The sequence below is a fragment of the Mustela putorius genome, unplaced genomic scaffold, assembly GCF_011764305.1.
Source record: "Mustela putorius furo isolate JIRA1106 unplaced genomic scaffold, ASM1176430v1.1 tig00003988_pilon_pilon_pilon, whole genome shotgun sequence".
Lineage (NCBI taxonomy): Eukaryota > Metazoa > Chordata > Mammalia > Carnivora > Mustelidae > Mustela > Mustela putorius.
This window is the reverse complement of record NW_025422127.1, coordinates 1,564,309-1,579,323: the sequence shown is the minus strand read 5'-3', so window position 1 is coordinate 1,579,323 and position 15,015 is coordinate 1,564,309. Positions and strand designations below refer to the sequence as shown.

Sequence of the window (15,015 nt, the reverse complement as noted above, 5' to 3'; positions counted from 1 at the left end):
TGCTTGCCCCATTCCTTCAAACATAACAAACAACACAACAGACAACAAAAAGACAAAAAGACAACCACAGACCCAGTGGCCCTTCCTCAACCAGATATCAAGTCTAAGGGTGTGCAAGATGTAATCCCAACTCAAAAACACAACCTGCCGCTGGTGGGGACTTTTTCGGTCCCCTGCCCACCCAGGAGGACCCAAACCCCTGGCGATTCACCAATGGAGGGATGGGGCATCCCCACATCCACTCCAGCCCTGGGAGCAATACTGCAACCAGTTTCTCCCCAGTGGGCCATACCCCTGGAGCTCCGCAACCAGACAGACAAACAGACAGGATCTTACCTCCGGAGGCTTTTCCCAGAAATTCTGATGCTGGCTCAGTTCTCGTCATTTAATCCCAGATGAGCCCCCAATGTTAGGTCCGTTATTAAATGAAACGAGACTGAGACAAAGTGAAAGTTATTTAAAGTTTTATTAAAGTATTAGAAGTTAGACTGATCGGCCAGGGGAATGAGACTGAGACAAGGTGAAAGTTCTGCAAAGCTCTATTCTATGCTAAGCATTTGAAGTCAGACTGACCGGCCAGGGCTGTCTCCAAAGAGAGCGACCACCCCCAGTTTACAGGCTTAAGAATTGACTGACTGACCGGTCAGGGCCACCTCCGAAGAGAGCAACCACTCCCCATCTTACAGATTACCTTTTATAGAGCAAAAGCCTGGCCACACATAGGTAGCCAATGAGATTGTAACACATAGAGAAAGTTGCATAGCCATGTTAGGTCACATGCAGGTGGCCAATTGAATTACAATTTACCCTTTAGTAGCTGTTTGAACTAACCTATTACTCTGGTTAGAACTGGCGCTTAAGTTTGGCGCCCAAAAGGCGGAGTTTACATTCTTTGGTGGTTAGGGAGACAGCATGTGTACTTTTACTGATTGGTTGTCTCCACCTGGCCTGACTCGTCCTTGTATTCTGGGCTCTGTTATCAGGAACTGGCCGACCTGGCCTTGTATTCTGGGCTCTCTTATTAGGAACTAGCCTACCATATTTTACTGGCTTCCCAGACTGGCTTCTAAGTAAGTTTCTTGAGGGTGGGGGGAGGGCAGGGTCAGTTTAAGTTTTACTGCACAAACAACAAAATGGCTTTTAGCCAAGATGGAGTCACTCGGGCTAAATAGGTCCTTACACAACCCATCTGCTTTTACATTATGTATTCTAAATTGTTATTTATGTAAACTGTCTGTGCTCCTACTCAAGGCCAACCTCTTCATCCGTGCCCTGGACTCCACCCCTTGTCTGTTCAAGTACATGGCTTTCTCTGTCTCCAATATCACCTACTTTTCTCTCTTTCTCTGTTTTCCCATTCTTAAGCAATCATGATGATGTTTCTATCATTTTATTTTTTTTTAAGATTTATTTATTTGACAGAGAGAGAGACATGGCAAGAGAGGGAACACAAGCAGGGAGAGTGGGAGAGGGAGAAGCAGGCTTCCTACTGAGTGGGGAGCACAATGCAGAGCTCGATCCCAAGACCCTGAGATCATGACCTGAACCGCAGGCAGAGACTTCAGGACTGAGTTACCCAGGCGCCCCTCTACCATCTTATAAAATCCCTGTCTTGACCCCACAGCAGTGTTCCAGCCACTGTCCTCCTTCCTTTTTTAACAAATCTGTTTGAAAAAGATGTCTTCAATGTTCTCCCATCCCATTCTCTCTTTACAGTTAGGATCATATTTAACAATAATATGTTAGAGACATTCTGCCCATTCTCTTTTGAACCTATTATGATCATGCTTTTGTTCCCAACTCTTCACTGAAAAAAATTTTTTTAAGCCAGTCAAATTTAACAGTGGGGTGTTGTATACCAGCTTTAGTGACACTAATGTTAACAAGTTTTGATAACCCACTACCATTGGACCAGCTTCATTAAAATTTCTCATCAAGGTCACCAATAATTCCATATTCTCAATTCTTAATTTAGTTAACCTATGAACAGCAGTTGGCACAGTTGATCACTTGCTCCTTCTTATATTTTCTTCACTTGACTTCTAGGACCCTCATCATATCCTAGTTTCCTTCCTACCTCATTGGCCTTTCCTATTGTCTCCTGCTGGTTTCTCCTCCTCTCCCTGATTACTAAACCTTGAAGTATATAGAATTCAGTCTCTAGTCTTCTCTCTCTCTCTCTCTCTCCCCCTCTCCCCATCTATATATTCCCTTCCTAGCCAACTTCATCCAATTTCATGACTTAAAAACCAATTATAAAGTGATGATACCCCAATTTTTTTCAGCCTAGGCCTCTTTCCCTTAAACTCCAAACATTTGTATCTGTCCACTTAACATTTTCAGTTGGATTTAAAATGTGAAGATATATATATAAAATATCAGCACAAAGAAATTCACATGAATGATGAAGTTAGCTTCAGTGTAGTGGTTACCACTGGGAGGGAGAGAGTGGGTGCAATCAGTGAGGAATTCACAGACAGATCCAACTCTACAGGTAGCCCTTTCTTTCTTAAGCTGGGAGGTGGATATAAAAGTATCTGTTATAGGTCTTAAATATTTCTTTATATGTTTTACCACATCCCCTATGCCTTTTGACCTTGCCCTCTTGCTCAACACCCTCAGTCCCTCAGCCACCCTTATTTTTCCCAATCAGTTCTTTTTTGGTTTCCCCTCTCTCTCAACTGATCTTGGACTCCTTCACCACCAATCATGACTGAAGTAACTCCGTAAGTTCCATATTTCTATTCCCAAACTAGAGAAAATCTAATCATGCATATTCTTTTTCTTTCCTAGTACAATTCTTTGATATTTTTCAAAGTATGGTCTGTAGACCCATTGTATCAGAATCATTTGGGAAATTATTAAAATGCAGATTCCCAAACTCTACCCTCAAGACCTTTGTTATTGTTGTTATAGGTAAACTCTATGCCCAACATGGGGATGGAACTCAGGATCCCTAAGATCAAGGGCCACATTCTCTACCAACTGAGCCAGCCAGGTGCCCCATACACTCAAGATCTTTGAATCCTGCTTTGTGGAGGTAGGATTAGGAATGAAATTTATTCAACTGGCACAGGTGATTCTTAGTCACACAAAGGAGACTTCATTCATCCCTGACTTTTCAATAAGCCCAGCATATTTAGTTATCCACAAATGTTGAGCACCTACTGTATGTCAGGCAATATAATTGACCATCTAGACATTGTCCCTGACCTCATAAGCTTACAGCTCAAGAGACATTTCCAATGGATATATATAGGATGACTCCAGGTAGTATCACTTTTGGTAATAAAAATCATTTTGGTGATAAAAAATAGCAGTCAACTTTTTTTAAAGATTTATTATTATTATTATTATTATTATTATTTTAGAGAGAGAGCGAGCATGTGGGGGAGGGGCAGAAGGCAAGGGAGAGAAAATCTTAAGGAGACTGAGTGTGGAGACTGACACAGGCTTGATCTCATGACCCTGAGATCAAGACCTGAGCCAAAACCAACAGTCAGACACTCAACTGACTGGGCCGTCCAGGTTCCCCAACTTTTTTTTTTTTAATTTATTTTTAAATTTAATTTAATCTATTTATTATTTTTTAAAGATTTTATTTATTTATTTGACAGAGAGAAATCACAAGTAAGCAGAGAGACAGGCAGAGAGAGGAGGAAGCAGGCTTCCCATGGAGCAGAGAGCCTGATGCGGGGCTTGATCCCAGGACCCTGGGATCATGACCTGAGCTGAAAGCAGAGGCTTTAACCCACTGAGCCACCCAGACAGACACTCCAATTTAATTTATTTTTTAAAAGATTTTATTTATTTATTTGACAGAGGGAGAGATCACAAGTAAGCAGAGAGGCAGGCAGTGGGTGGGGGAAGCAGGCTCCCCACTGAGCAGAACGCCCGAAGTGGGGCTCGATCCCAGGACCCTGAAATCATGACCTGAGCCAAAGGCAGAGGCTTAACCCACTGAGCCACCCAGGTGCCCCCCCTCAACTTTTTTTTTTTTTAATTTAAAAGCTTTTTTTTTTTTTTTTTTTTTAGTTTAAAAGCTTAAGTAGTTTTTTAAAAAATTACCTTCTATTTGTGGCAAAAGTTAATTTGTTTTCCACTTAGAATATTGATGATTTCCTTTTTCATGATAAATATATGTAAGAAGTGAGTCAATTCAGTGTAGGTACGGGAGAAATACCAAAAGAGGCACACAGGTTTTTGAAGTCGGGAAATACTCATCTAGCATTTCAGAGCTAGTTGTGGTATAATAAAATGAATAGCCAAGATTTATCCTGAACTCACAGATCTAAGTCAGATCATGTCACTGCTGTGCTCAAAAGTCTCCAATGGAAAAAACAAAGAAACAAAAACAACTCTCATGGATTACCATCACTTTATTTTTTCATGCTTTATTTTTATAACAGCTGCACTGAGCTATAATTTACATACTATATAATTCAATGATTTAAAGTATACAATTCAACTGCTTTTAGTATGGTCCACAAAGCTGTGTCACTATCACTAATCACTTTTAGAATATTTTCATTACCCCTAAAAGAAACCCCATGCATTTAACAATCACTCCCCTCTCCTCCCACCTTCCTGTCCCTAGGTGAACACTACTCTACTTTCTATCTCTATAGATCTGCATATTCTGGACATTTCATGTAAATAGAATCATACAACATATGGTCTTTTATGACTAGCTTCTTTCTCTTAGCATGTTTTCAGGGTTCAGCAATGTAGCATATAGCAGCATCCCATTTCTTTTCATGGCCAAATATTTCTTTGTATGGATATGCCATATTTTGTTTATCCAGTTAATGAACACTTGTTCACCAGTTAATGAACACTTTCATTGTTTACTTCTTGACTAGTGTGCATAATGCTGCTATGAACATTCATATACAACAACTTTTTGTGTGAATATATATTTCCAGTTCTCTTGGGTATACATCTAGGAGTAGAATGGCTGGGTCATATGTTAACTGGAACTTTTGAGAACTCTGTTCCAAAATGCATCATTTCACATTCCCACCAGCAGTGTACAAGGGTTCCAACTTTGTCACACATTGTCTAGAACTTATTGTCTTTTTCTTATTAAAGCCATCCTAGAGAGTGTAAAGTAGCATCTCATTGTTTACCATCACAATTTGAGTGAAGTCCAGAGCTGGCCAGGGCCTACAGGGCCCCACATGATCTAACTCTGTGTACGATTGGTAGGTACACAATCTTTTATCGCAGTAGACAAATCAAAGCAACTCTAAAACCCAGTACTTTTGGAACTCCTATGGCAACAAAACCTGATCTGAAACTCATATTGGGTAATTTACATGACTATTCTTGTATTTTGCTACAGAAATAATAATGTGTTTTAATCTTGGGTACTACTCCAGATCCCTTTGAAGATGTTATATGTTTAGCAGTATATGCTCTTTATCACTGCTCTAAAGTCAAAACAAATTCCTAAGCAAGTGAGGTGTCAAGGATTTCATATAAAGGATTGTAGACATGAACCACTTTCCCCTAGCTCACTTGAATTTATCCAGACTGCCTTGCTTTTTTTCTGTGACGTGCCAGGCATACTCTTTCCTGAAGACATTTGCTCTTCCCCCATTTATCCAAATGGCTTGCTTTCTTTAGTTTTCTGATCAAATGTTATCAACCTTATAGACATAAGGCCATTTTAAATAAAACTTATATAAAACTATAGTCCTTCCTTACACCCTCTCACACTGCTCCCTCATGAAAATGTAAGCTCTATGTATTTTTATCTTGGCCATTGCTAGGATCTTCAGTATTTAGAAATGGTTGGCACATTGTAGGTTGACACATTTTATTTCTTGAGTAAGTGATTGTTTCATACCACTCAAACCTCACAAAAATACTGTGAAATAGGAATGATCACCTAAAGATTAGAAAATTGGAGAGAGGGGTGCCTGGCTAGCATAGGACTCTTATCTCAGGGTTTTGAGTTTAAACCTAACATTGGGCATGGAGCCTCCTTAAAAAAATAATAAAAACACAAAGAAAAAGAAAATGAAAAAGAAAGCGGTTGGAGAGGTTAAGGAACTCACCCAAGCTCACATAGCCAGAATTATCAGATGTGAGAATTACATCTAAGAGTCCACTCTCTTACGTTCTTAACCTGACAGCCCTGTTTAATGGGAGACTTGGACTGAGAAACTAAGTGCCAAACACAGTGGCAAATAAAACGTATTGAAAAAATGAACAAATTTAGATTCTAGCCTGTTTTTTATTTACTGGCTCAGTTTCTTTCAACAAGCCTATTAGCTTATTAATGCATATGAAGTCAACACCCTTCTATACCTAATAGTTACTAAAAGAATAAATGTATGAACTAAATGTATAAAGCAGGATATTAACCTAGTATGACAGACAATGAATAATTTTGTTCTCTTACATGGTAAGTTATGGAAATGTAGGCAAAAACAAAACAAAGGGGACACCTGGGTGGCTCAGTTGGTTAAGCAGCTGCCTTCGGCTCAGGTCATGATCCCAGCGTCCCGGGATCGAGTCCCACATCGGGCTCCTTGCTCGGCAGGGAGCCTGCTTCTCCCTCTGCCTCTCTGCCTGCCATTCTGTCTGCCTGTGCTCGCTCTCTCCCCTCTCTCTGATAAATAAATAAAATCTTTAAAAACAAAACAAAACAAAGTACAAGACTTGGGCTTGAGGCAAAGGGTGGTCCAGGACATCAGTAAAAACCCTGATTACCATGGGGAACTGACCTCAAATCCAATTACCTCAAGGCAGGCATTGGAACAGAGACTGACTAGCCCAGAGACTTCTACCTGGCTTGATGAATACTTTTATACATTTAAACTGGAACACACTTCAGAAAGTTAGGGAGGTGTTGAAATTGCAATGGACTTCTTCCCACCTAATCAAGTCCAGTCAAAGTAGGTGGGAGTGGGAGATGGAGACTCAGATGTCTATACCGCCTTTTTTGTGACCAACTACCAGAACTTTAGTCCACAAGAGCTTAGCAGAGGAAGCCATTCATTTTACCAAACATCAGAGAACACAAGCTGACTTGTAGGCTACTTCTAATGGCATGATAGGAGGGCTCTCCCTAGCTGGAAATCCTGTCCTGACTGCCCATCAGACAAGACAAGGTCTGAGTTATTTGCAATGGGTATCTGGTTGGGAGATGGGTCTACTTTAGAGCCTGAAGCACATGAAAATCTCTTTGGTCATCTCTGGCACTCCAAAATCTCAATGAATTTGGGATTATCTGCAAGTAGAGAAATTGCTCAACCAATTCTTAGCTGTTAGGCTCTGGCATATATGCTCCCTGGAGATAGGATCACATTTTTTAAGATTTTAAGTAATCTCTATACCCAATGTGGGACTTGAACTTACAACCCCGAGAGCAAGACTTGCATACTCCAACTGAGTCAGCCAGGCCCCCTGGATCACACTGTAAGACTGGGGCACCTTGGTGGCTCAGTGCGTTCAGTGCCTAAATTGGCTCAGGTCATGATCTCAAGGTCCTGGAATAGAGCTGCTCAGGGGGAGTCTGCTTGTCCTTCCACCATTCTCCCATAAGGGCTCTCTCAAAAAAAAAAAAAAAAAAAAAAAAAAGTACACATCAGGAGAGCAAGGGATTCTTGATCTTGGGGGGTTGTGGGTTCAAGTCCCATTACTTAAATTACATTACAAAAATAAACCTTTAAAAAAAAAACTCCACAAATCAACTTTTAAACTCCCAGTCTTGGGAGAGCCATTTAAAAATTATCTCAAGGGGTGTCTGGGTGGTTCATTGGGTTAAAGCCTCTGCCTTCGGCTCAGGTCACGATCCCAGGGTCCTGGGATTGAGCCCCGCATCCGGCTTTCTGCTCAGCAGGGAGCCTGCTTCCCTTCCTCTCTCTGCCTGCCTCTGCGTACTTGTGATCTCTGTCAAAAAAAACCTTTAAAAAACAAAACAAAACAAAAACCTTATCTCAAAAAAAAAAAAAAAAAAAAAGGCAGGGTATCTGGGTGGTTCAGTCCTTAAGAAGCTGCCTTCTGCTAGGGTTATGATTCTGGAGTCCATGGATTGAGCCCTGCATCAGCCTCCCTGCTCTGTGGAAGCCTGCTTCTCCCTCTTCCACTCCCTCTGCTTATGTTCTCTGTCTCTGCCAAATAAATCAAATCTGTTAAAAAAAAAAAAAAAAGGTTAAACCTATAAATGAAATTTCAAGAAATATCTTAGTGGTTACATGGCCTGATTTACTACCTGAATCTGATATTACTTAATAAACTGGCACTTGAGAGAACCAGGTTTAGCATTTTTACCTCAGACCTTTTTCTTCTACCCAGTGTTTACTCGTGGTGTAAAGAGGTCATTACAGCATAAAGGATGAAGGAGCATTTGCCTCATGGGCTCGGCCTCCTGAAATGATGGGACTCCTACCTACAATGTGTTCTCACAAATTCAGGATTTGCCCCAGCTTTTCCAGCACATGCATTAGTAGGTTGACCATGAGCAAGTTGGGAGTCTTCATTTTGTTATTTTTCAGTTAGAGTTCAATTAATAAGAGCCAGCTTTAGGTTCCAAAATACTCTACTCCTTGTTATCATATTCCTTTGGATAGACACTCAGAAAAATGTGTATTTTGATTTTGAGATAGCCAGTGAGCGAGCACATGCATGGGAGTGGGGTGGAGCACAGGGAGGGACAAGCAAGACTCCACACTGAGGTCGGAGGTCCATCTCTCAACCCAGAGATCCTGACCTGAACCCAAACCAATACCCCAACTGAGTCACCAGGGACCCTCCCTTTAAAATGTTTGTTTTTTTTAAGAATCTTAGAGGGGGCACCTGGGTGGCTCAGTCAATTAATCTGCCTTTGGCTCAGGTCATTATCTCAGGGTCCTGGGACCAAGCCCTGTGTGGGGTTCCCTACGTAGCAGAAAGTCTGCTTTCCCCTCTGCTCCTGCTCATACTCTTTAATAAAAAATCTTAAGAGATTTTAGAAAGTGCATACAGGAGCGGAGGGGCAGAGGGAGAGAGGGAAACGGATTCCCTGCTGAGCCCTAGGCTGATGCAGTGCAATTCTAAGACCCTGAGCTGAAACCAAGCTGAAATGTGTATTTCAATCAAAATTTCCAAACTATGGGCTTAGCTTAGTTTGGGGGAGGAGGAATCCTGTAACTTCATTAGCAAAGCCAATCATTATCAATCAATTCCCAAATGGGTTTTTCAAACATGTTTATCTGTACCTAGTAACTAATTTCTGAACTCCACAAAAAACAAACCATTGTCACAGAATTAGATATAGCTCTCCTCCATACTTTGTGTGGAAACTTTCCTCTTGTGGGACTACCACAAGTTTCTAGGAGTGCTTCTGGTATCCTGAACATCTTTATTAGAGAAACTGACCACAGAAAGATACAAATTGGCCAGAAACAGGTTTAGCAACAGAACAAGTCCAATAAATGAATTTTATGAAGTGGAAGATCTGAATACAGGTCTTTTTTTTTTTTTTAAGATTTTATTTATTTGACAGAGAGAGAGAAATCAAAATTAGGCAGAGAGGCAGGCAGAGAGAGGGGGAAGCAGGCTCCCTGCTGAGCAGGAGCCTGATGTGGGGGCTTGATTCTAGGACCCTGAGATCAAGGCAGAGGCTTAACCCACTGAGCCACCCAGGCACCCCTGAATACAGATCTCCTTAAAAGCCGTGTCATTGGGGCACCTGAGCGGCTCAGTCGTTAAGCGTCTGACTTCGGCTCAGGTCATGATCCTGGGGCCTGGGATCAAGCCCTGCATCTGACTCCCTCTCAGTTCGGAGGTTGCTTCTCCCTCTCCCACTCCCCCTGCTTGTTTTCCCTCTCTTGTTGTGTCTCTGTCAAATAAATAAATAAAATCTAAAAAAAAAAAAAAAAGGGCTAAGTCATGCACTTCCTATTGAAGTCTTTGTGTCCCCCACCAGGGTTAGGCACAACCCTGTCTATAAATTGTCTCCTGATGTGCTCCTCACTCACATTTTTCCTGACCCTCCTAGTTCCATACCTCTATTTTTAAGACACCAGCTTCATCTACTAGAAAGGTCGCATTAACCTAACACCTAACACCCCCCTCACAGCTATGCAAGTTGGGAAGGCCAAGAACACAAAAAAGAAACCCAAGTTGAGGTTTTACTTACATGGATAAACTTTTTCCCCCAATGAAAGACTATGTGGTACTCCACACTTGAATGTAAAAGTTAATTATACTCCTTGTGACACATACAACTCCTACACTGACAAAACACACTCAACATGCTATATGAAGTGTAATTGCCTTTTATTATTTCTTTTTCTGGAGAACAACTTTTCTTCAGTCCTTAAGGACTTAGCTCCTTACATGGGCTTTGGTGGAGGTCGTGGGGCAGCACCCTGAAAAGAAAAGAACAGCAAATTTTAGAACGTTAATGAACGAATCCCCCCACAAAGAACTTGACTACTATCCTCCTATCACTAACAATGCACCTGGGCCATACATGCATGGAAAACTGGTCCGTGCGGGTCACACACTAACTCCATCTGAAATAGACTCTAACAGCTCCTCCTTAGAAGAGTTTCCAAACAAATGTTTTAGATGTAAACTACCTTACCTACTCAGACCTTAATCTGAGATTCCTGGGGTCTTCATCCATCACCCCTCTGGGCTTCCACATCTCTTTTTTTAAAAGATAATTACCATGGGGGTGTGGCTGGGTGGCTGAATGGGTTAAGTACCTGCCTTCAGCTCAGGTCATGTTCCCAGGGTCCTGGGATCCAGACCCGTGTCACGGGCTTCCTGCTCAGCAAGGAGCCTGCTTCTCCCTCTCCCCCTGCTTGTTCTCACTCTCTCTCTCAAATAAATAAAATTAAAGAAAAAAAAAAAAGAGAAATAAAGATACTTACCGCGGGTCTAAATCGGGGTGGGGGTGTTCGGTCCTTCCGTGCTTCACGAGAGCGATTCCTGACTACCTTGCTGTGAATGGCACAACTCACGCAATAATGTAGCTTCACATAGAGCTTGGGAAGCACATAGGCTAAGAAACAGAAAGAGGCAGAACAGTAGGTATTACATACCCACACTGCACTTGTCCTTCTCCCATTCTATCAGTCAAAAATAAACCTACTTAAGTGTCTCTCAGGCACGCCTACAAAGTTCGATTTCCAAAGCAACCATTCAGTTTCTGGTAACACGTACATTTTTACAAATGCATTTTTACAAACGAATAATCCCCTTTAATCCTTTTCACCACGGGTACTAAATCCAGTCTACTGGCAATAAACCAACAATCCAGCTTCTTCAGAAGCTGCACCAGTCCTAATGCCTGTTCCTGGGCCCCTTCTCCTTGCCTAAGAAAACTAATTTGTCTTAAGAAAAATAAATGATCAAAATAACAGAAAGCACACTGCTCCAAGTATCACCTTTGACCAAGTAAGACCACCTTCGTTATCGAAACATTCCTTATTAAGACAGTCTGGGGGCACCTGGGTGGCTCAGTGGGTTAAAGCCTCTGCCTTTGGCTCAGGTCATGATCCCAGGGTCCTGGGACCCAGCCCCGCATCAGGCTCTCTGCTCAGCAGGGAGCCTGCTTCCTCCTCCCTCTCTGCCTACTTGTGATCTCTGTCAAATAAGTAAATATAATCTTTAAAAAAAAAAAACCCTCAGTCTGTACATGTTTGTTTGTTTGTTTTTTAAAGATTTTATTCATTTGACAGAGAAAGACACAACAAGAGAGGGAGAACAAGCAGGGGGAGTGGGAGAGGGAGAAGTAGGCTTCTCATCTGAGCAGGGAGCCCAATGCGGGCTCGATCCCAGAACCCGGGCATCATGACCTGAGCCAAAGGCAGCCACCCAACAACTGAGCCACCCAGGCGCCCCCCTCTGTACATCTAATCTTTATAAGGAACATTCCAGCCTTCAAAAACCCAGAAAGGGTGCTCCATTTACCATATTTATAGCTAGGGATCCAAATGCTGACATAAACTTTAAAACACTTTCGCAATCTCAATCTCTGAACAGATAACCACAAATCATGACCCAAAGACCGCACTATCACACAAGGACCCCCTCTGTCCACACAAAGCTAAAACAAACGAAGCTAAGCACTGGTCTTTCACCAACAGTAATTCTAAAGGCCCGCAGAAATTGCCTGGGAACAGCCCACGAACAGAGCCTGCAGGTGTGCCAGAAGCTCACTCACCGTCGAAGACACTGGCTTCGGAAATATCCCTGACAGCGGCGGCCTCTACTATGTTCCGAATAACAAACTTCTTAATGGCCTTGTCCTTGGGCACACAACGGGCGCAGTTGGTGCAGCGAATAGGCTGCACGTGGCCGCGGCCCTTTTTGGCACGACCATTATTCCTCCTTTTCTTGGTCTGCATCAGAATGAAGATCCAGTTACAAAGAGGGCGCAGCTTCCCCAACTTTAGCCCCCTACCGGCTACAACCGTGCCGGCAGCCCCCAGAATGACTACTCAAGACATTCAGCCCCTCCGCACACCCCTCCAAGGTCGAAGCAAATAGACACTTTGTACTCTCCGCCATGGTCCAGGTTTTCAAGTCCCCACAACCTCAGAATCTGTTCCTCCCAGGTTCCCACGCGGACCCCTACCACTACCCACGCGCCACAACTCACCATCTTGGAAGCGGGACCCGAGAAAGAACATAGCGCCGGCCCCGACTCTCTTATATAGTACGAGATCCCTACGCGCACACAGGAAGACTGTTTTAGAAGACGTATAGCGAGAGCGGCAGGCCACTTTACTCAGATTTTCTTTATTATTCAGCGTTTACGCTGAAATGTAAGCGTAGAAAGGCGCTTCTCGGGTTGTGTTATCCGTGGTAGGATGTGACCATGGGACTATTTAGCCGGATGGCGGAAGAAAACTAGGGTAATACGCACCCAGCAAGCCCCACCGGGGATTACTCCCTACCCCGGAAGTAATTCTGGGTGCTGTAATTATCCGGTTTATGCGATGTTATGCGCGGAAGTTGCCCGCGCAGCACCACAAGTCGCACCCCCCCGCCATCGGAGGTCAGAGTCGGGGAGATGCATGGGAGTTGTAGTGCGAAGCTGGCGGGCCCTTAGCCCCTAAGCTCTTAGACCGAAGGCGGCGCTGTGCCACCGGGGGACGCTCTCGGCTTGTTTCTCCGACAGTATTGTTACTTGGTGTAGGATTGAGAAACCAAAGATGGGGGCAGGGTGGAGGGGTGGTAAGGGAGCGGGGACCTGGGGGAAACAAAATATTTTGTTAATTCCTCCTTCCAGTATGGACAAAACCTACGAAGGGCCTTGGGCAAATACATGGGTGTTAACGCTGTTTCTTACTCACTTTGTTTTCTTTTTTCTTTAAACATCCCTGGCTCCTGTTAGCGTAGCGCCAGACTCTGTAGTAAGCACTTTATAAATATTAACTCATTTTACCTTCAGCAAGCCTATAAAGTAGGTACTATTATTGGGGCGCCTGGGTGGAAGCCGCTGCCTTCGGCTCAGGTCATGATCCCAGGGTCCTAGGATCGAGCCCCGCATCGAGCCCGAGCCCGAGCGCCGCATCGAGCTCGAGCCCGAACCCCGCATCGAGCCCCGCATGGAGCCCGAGCCCCGCATCGAGCCTGAGCCCCGCATCGAGCCTGAGCCCCGCATCGAGCCCCGCATCGAGCCCCGCATCGGGCTCTCTGCTCAGCAGGGAGCCTACTTCCTCCTCTCTCTTTGCCTGCCTTTCTGCCTGTTTGTGATCTCTCTGTCAAATAAATAAATAAAATCTTTAAAAAAAAAAAGTAGGTACTATTATTATCCTCCCTTTACAGATTGAAAAACTGAGATTGCTGAAAAACACAGTTTTTTTTTTTTTTTTTTTTTGTTTTTTAAGGTTGTATTTATTTACTTGACAGAGAGAGAGAGACCACAAGTAGGCAGAGAGGCAGGCAGAGGGAGGGGCAGAAGCCAACTCCCCACTGAGCAGAGAGCCCAGTTTGGGGCTTGATCCCAGCACCCTGAGATCGTGACCTGAGCCAAAGGCAGAGGCTTAACCCACTGAGCCACCCAGGCACCCCTGAAAAGCACAGAGTTAGCAAGAGGTGTCCTGGCTCCACTACGCTATACTGCCTTCTGCCTGACAAAAAAATGGGTGGAGGTATATAACCTGGCAGAGTAACTTAACGATTAAACGATTTTGATTCCAACCCATAGCATAAACATGTTTTACATTGGTTCTCAGTACCTACACAAACGTACAAAACTGAAACACAACTTCAGGAACAATACTTGCCCTTAGGGCATAAAGTGCAATGATACGTTCTATTTCCTGTATTATTTTAATAAATGTTGTTCAAGCCCCACTGAAGTGATTTCACCACTCAGTTGAGTCTGGCCTGTGACTGAAATATACTTTCCTACATATAAGCTCCATTTACCTTGAAGACCCTTCAGAAAGTCTTTAGCTTTGAGCGGGAGTGCTATCCATGGGCATTCAACCACCCAGTTGTCTCCAAAGTTGAAAAAACTAGAGTGTCAAGGGGACCTCCCAAAATTCAGACCCAAGATGGTCTGGTTGATGAGTCTCAGATAAGTTGTTTATTCTCTCTTGGCCTTTTATATCTTCACTAGTAATAGTGGATCATTCACTTTTAGGTGGTTTCTACAATTACATGAATACTTGGCACAGTCTGGGCACTTATCCTCAAGAAGAGGTAGAACCTATTATTATCATCATTCATGTTATTGTAACTTGCATTTCCTTGGGCGTATAATATGTTTTGCATATAGTAGGTACTCAAAAAATGTTTGATGAACCTCTGCTTTGGATGGATAGTCAAGTTGAGCTTTCTCTATCCTGGAGGGACTCCTGGTAGGAAAATCTCGACTTTTCACTGTAGGCTGAAAATTATGTTCTGTAGCAACAGCGTGAGCATTCTTGTTTGGCTTTGTCTTAGTCGTAGACTTGTTCATCTTCAAAACATTCAGTAGTTGGTACAATGTGCAGCAAGGAGATCCCCCTCCCTCCCAGCAGAAAATTACAGTAAAGTATGCAAAAAACAACGAGG

At 43.2% G+C, this 15,015-nt stretch overlaps 1 protein-coding gene across 1 annotated transcript; it reads right to left on the bottom strand.

Annotated features, from left to right (window-relative positions):
* Positions 1-10,255: 10,255 nt before the first annotated feature.
* RPS26 (ribosomal protein S26) lies at positions 10,256-12,768 on the bottom strand. Its single transcript, XM_004773085.2, has 4 exons — positions 12,608-12,768; positions 12,170-12,347; positions 10,875-11,005; positions 10,256-10,364 (listed from the first exon to the last, which is right to left on the bottom strand). Exons 1-4 carry the CDS (start codon positions 12,608-12,610, stop codon positions 10,329-10,331), a joined length of 348 nt encoding a protein of 115 aa, XP_004773142.1. The 5' UTR covers positions 12,611-12,768; the 3' UTR covers positions 10,256-10,328.
* Between the last annotated feature and the right edge of the window lie 2,247 nt (positions 12,769-15,015).

Bases quoted from the DNA above. Each gene is read 5' to 3' on its own strand.
- RPS26 (XM_004773085.2), bottom strand. The intron at 11,006-12,169 runs GTGAGTGAGCTT...TCTGTTTCTTAG, and splicing joins CGAAGCCAGTGTCTTCGACG to CCTATGTGCTTCCCAAGCTC. The intron at 10,365-10,874 runs GTAAGTATCTTT...TTTTCTTTTCAG, and splicing joins CACCCCGATTTAGACCCGCG to GGTGCTGCCCCACGACCTCC.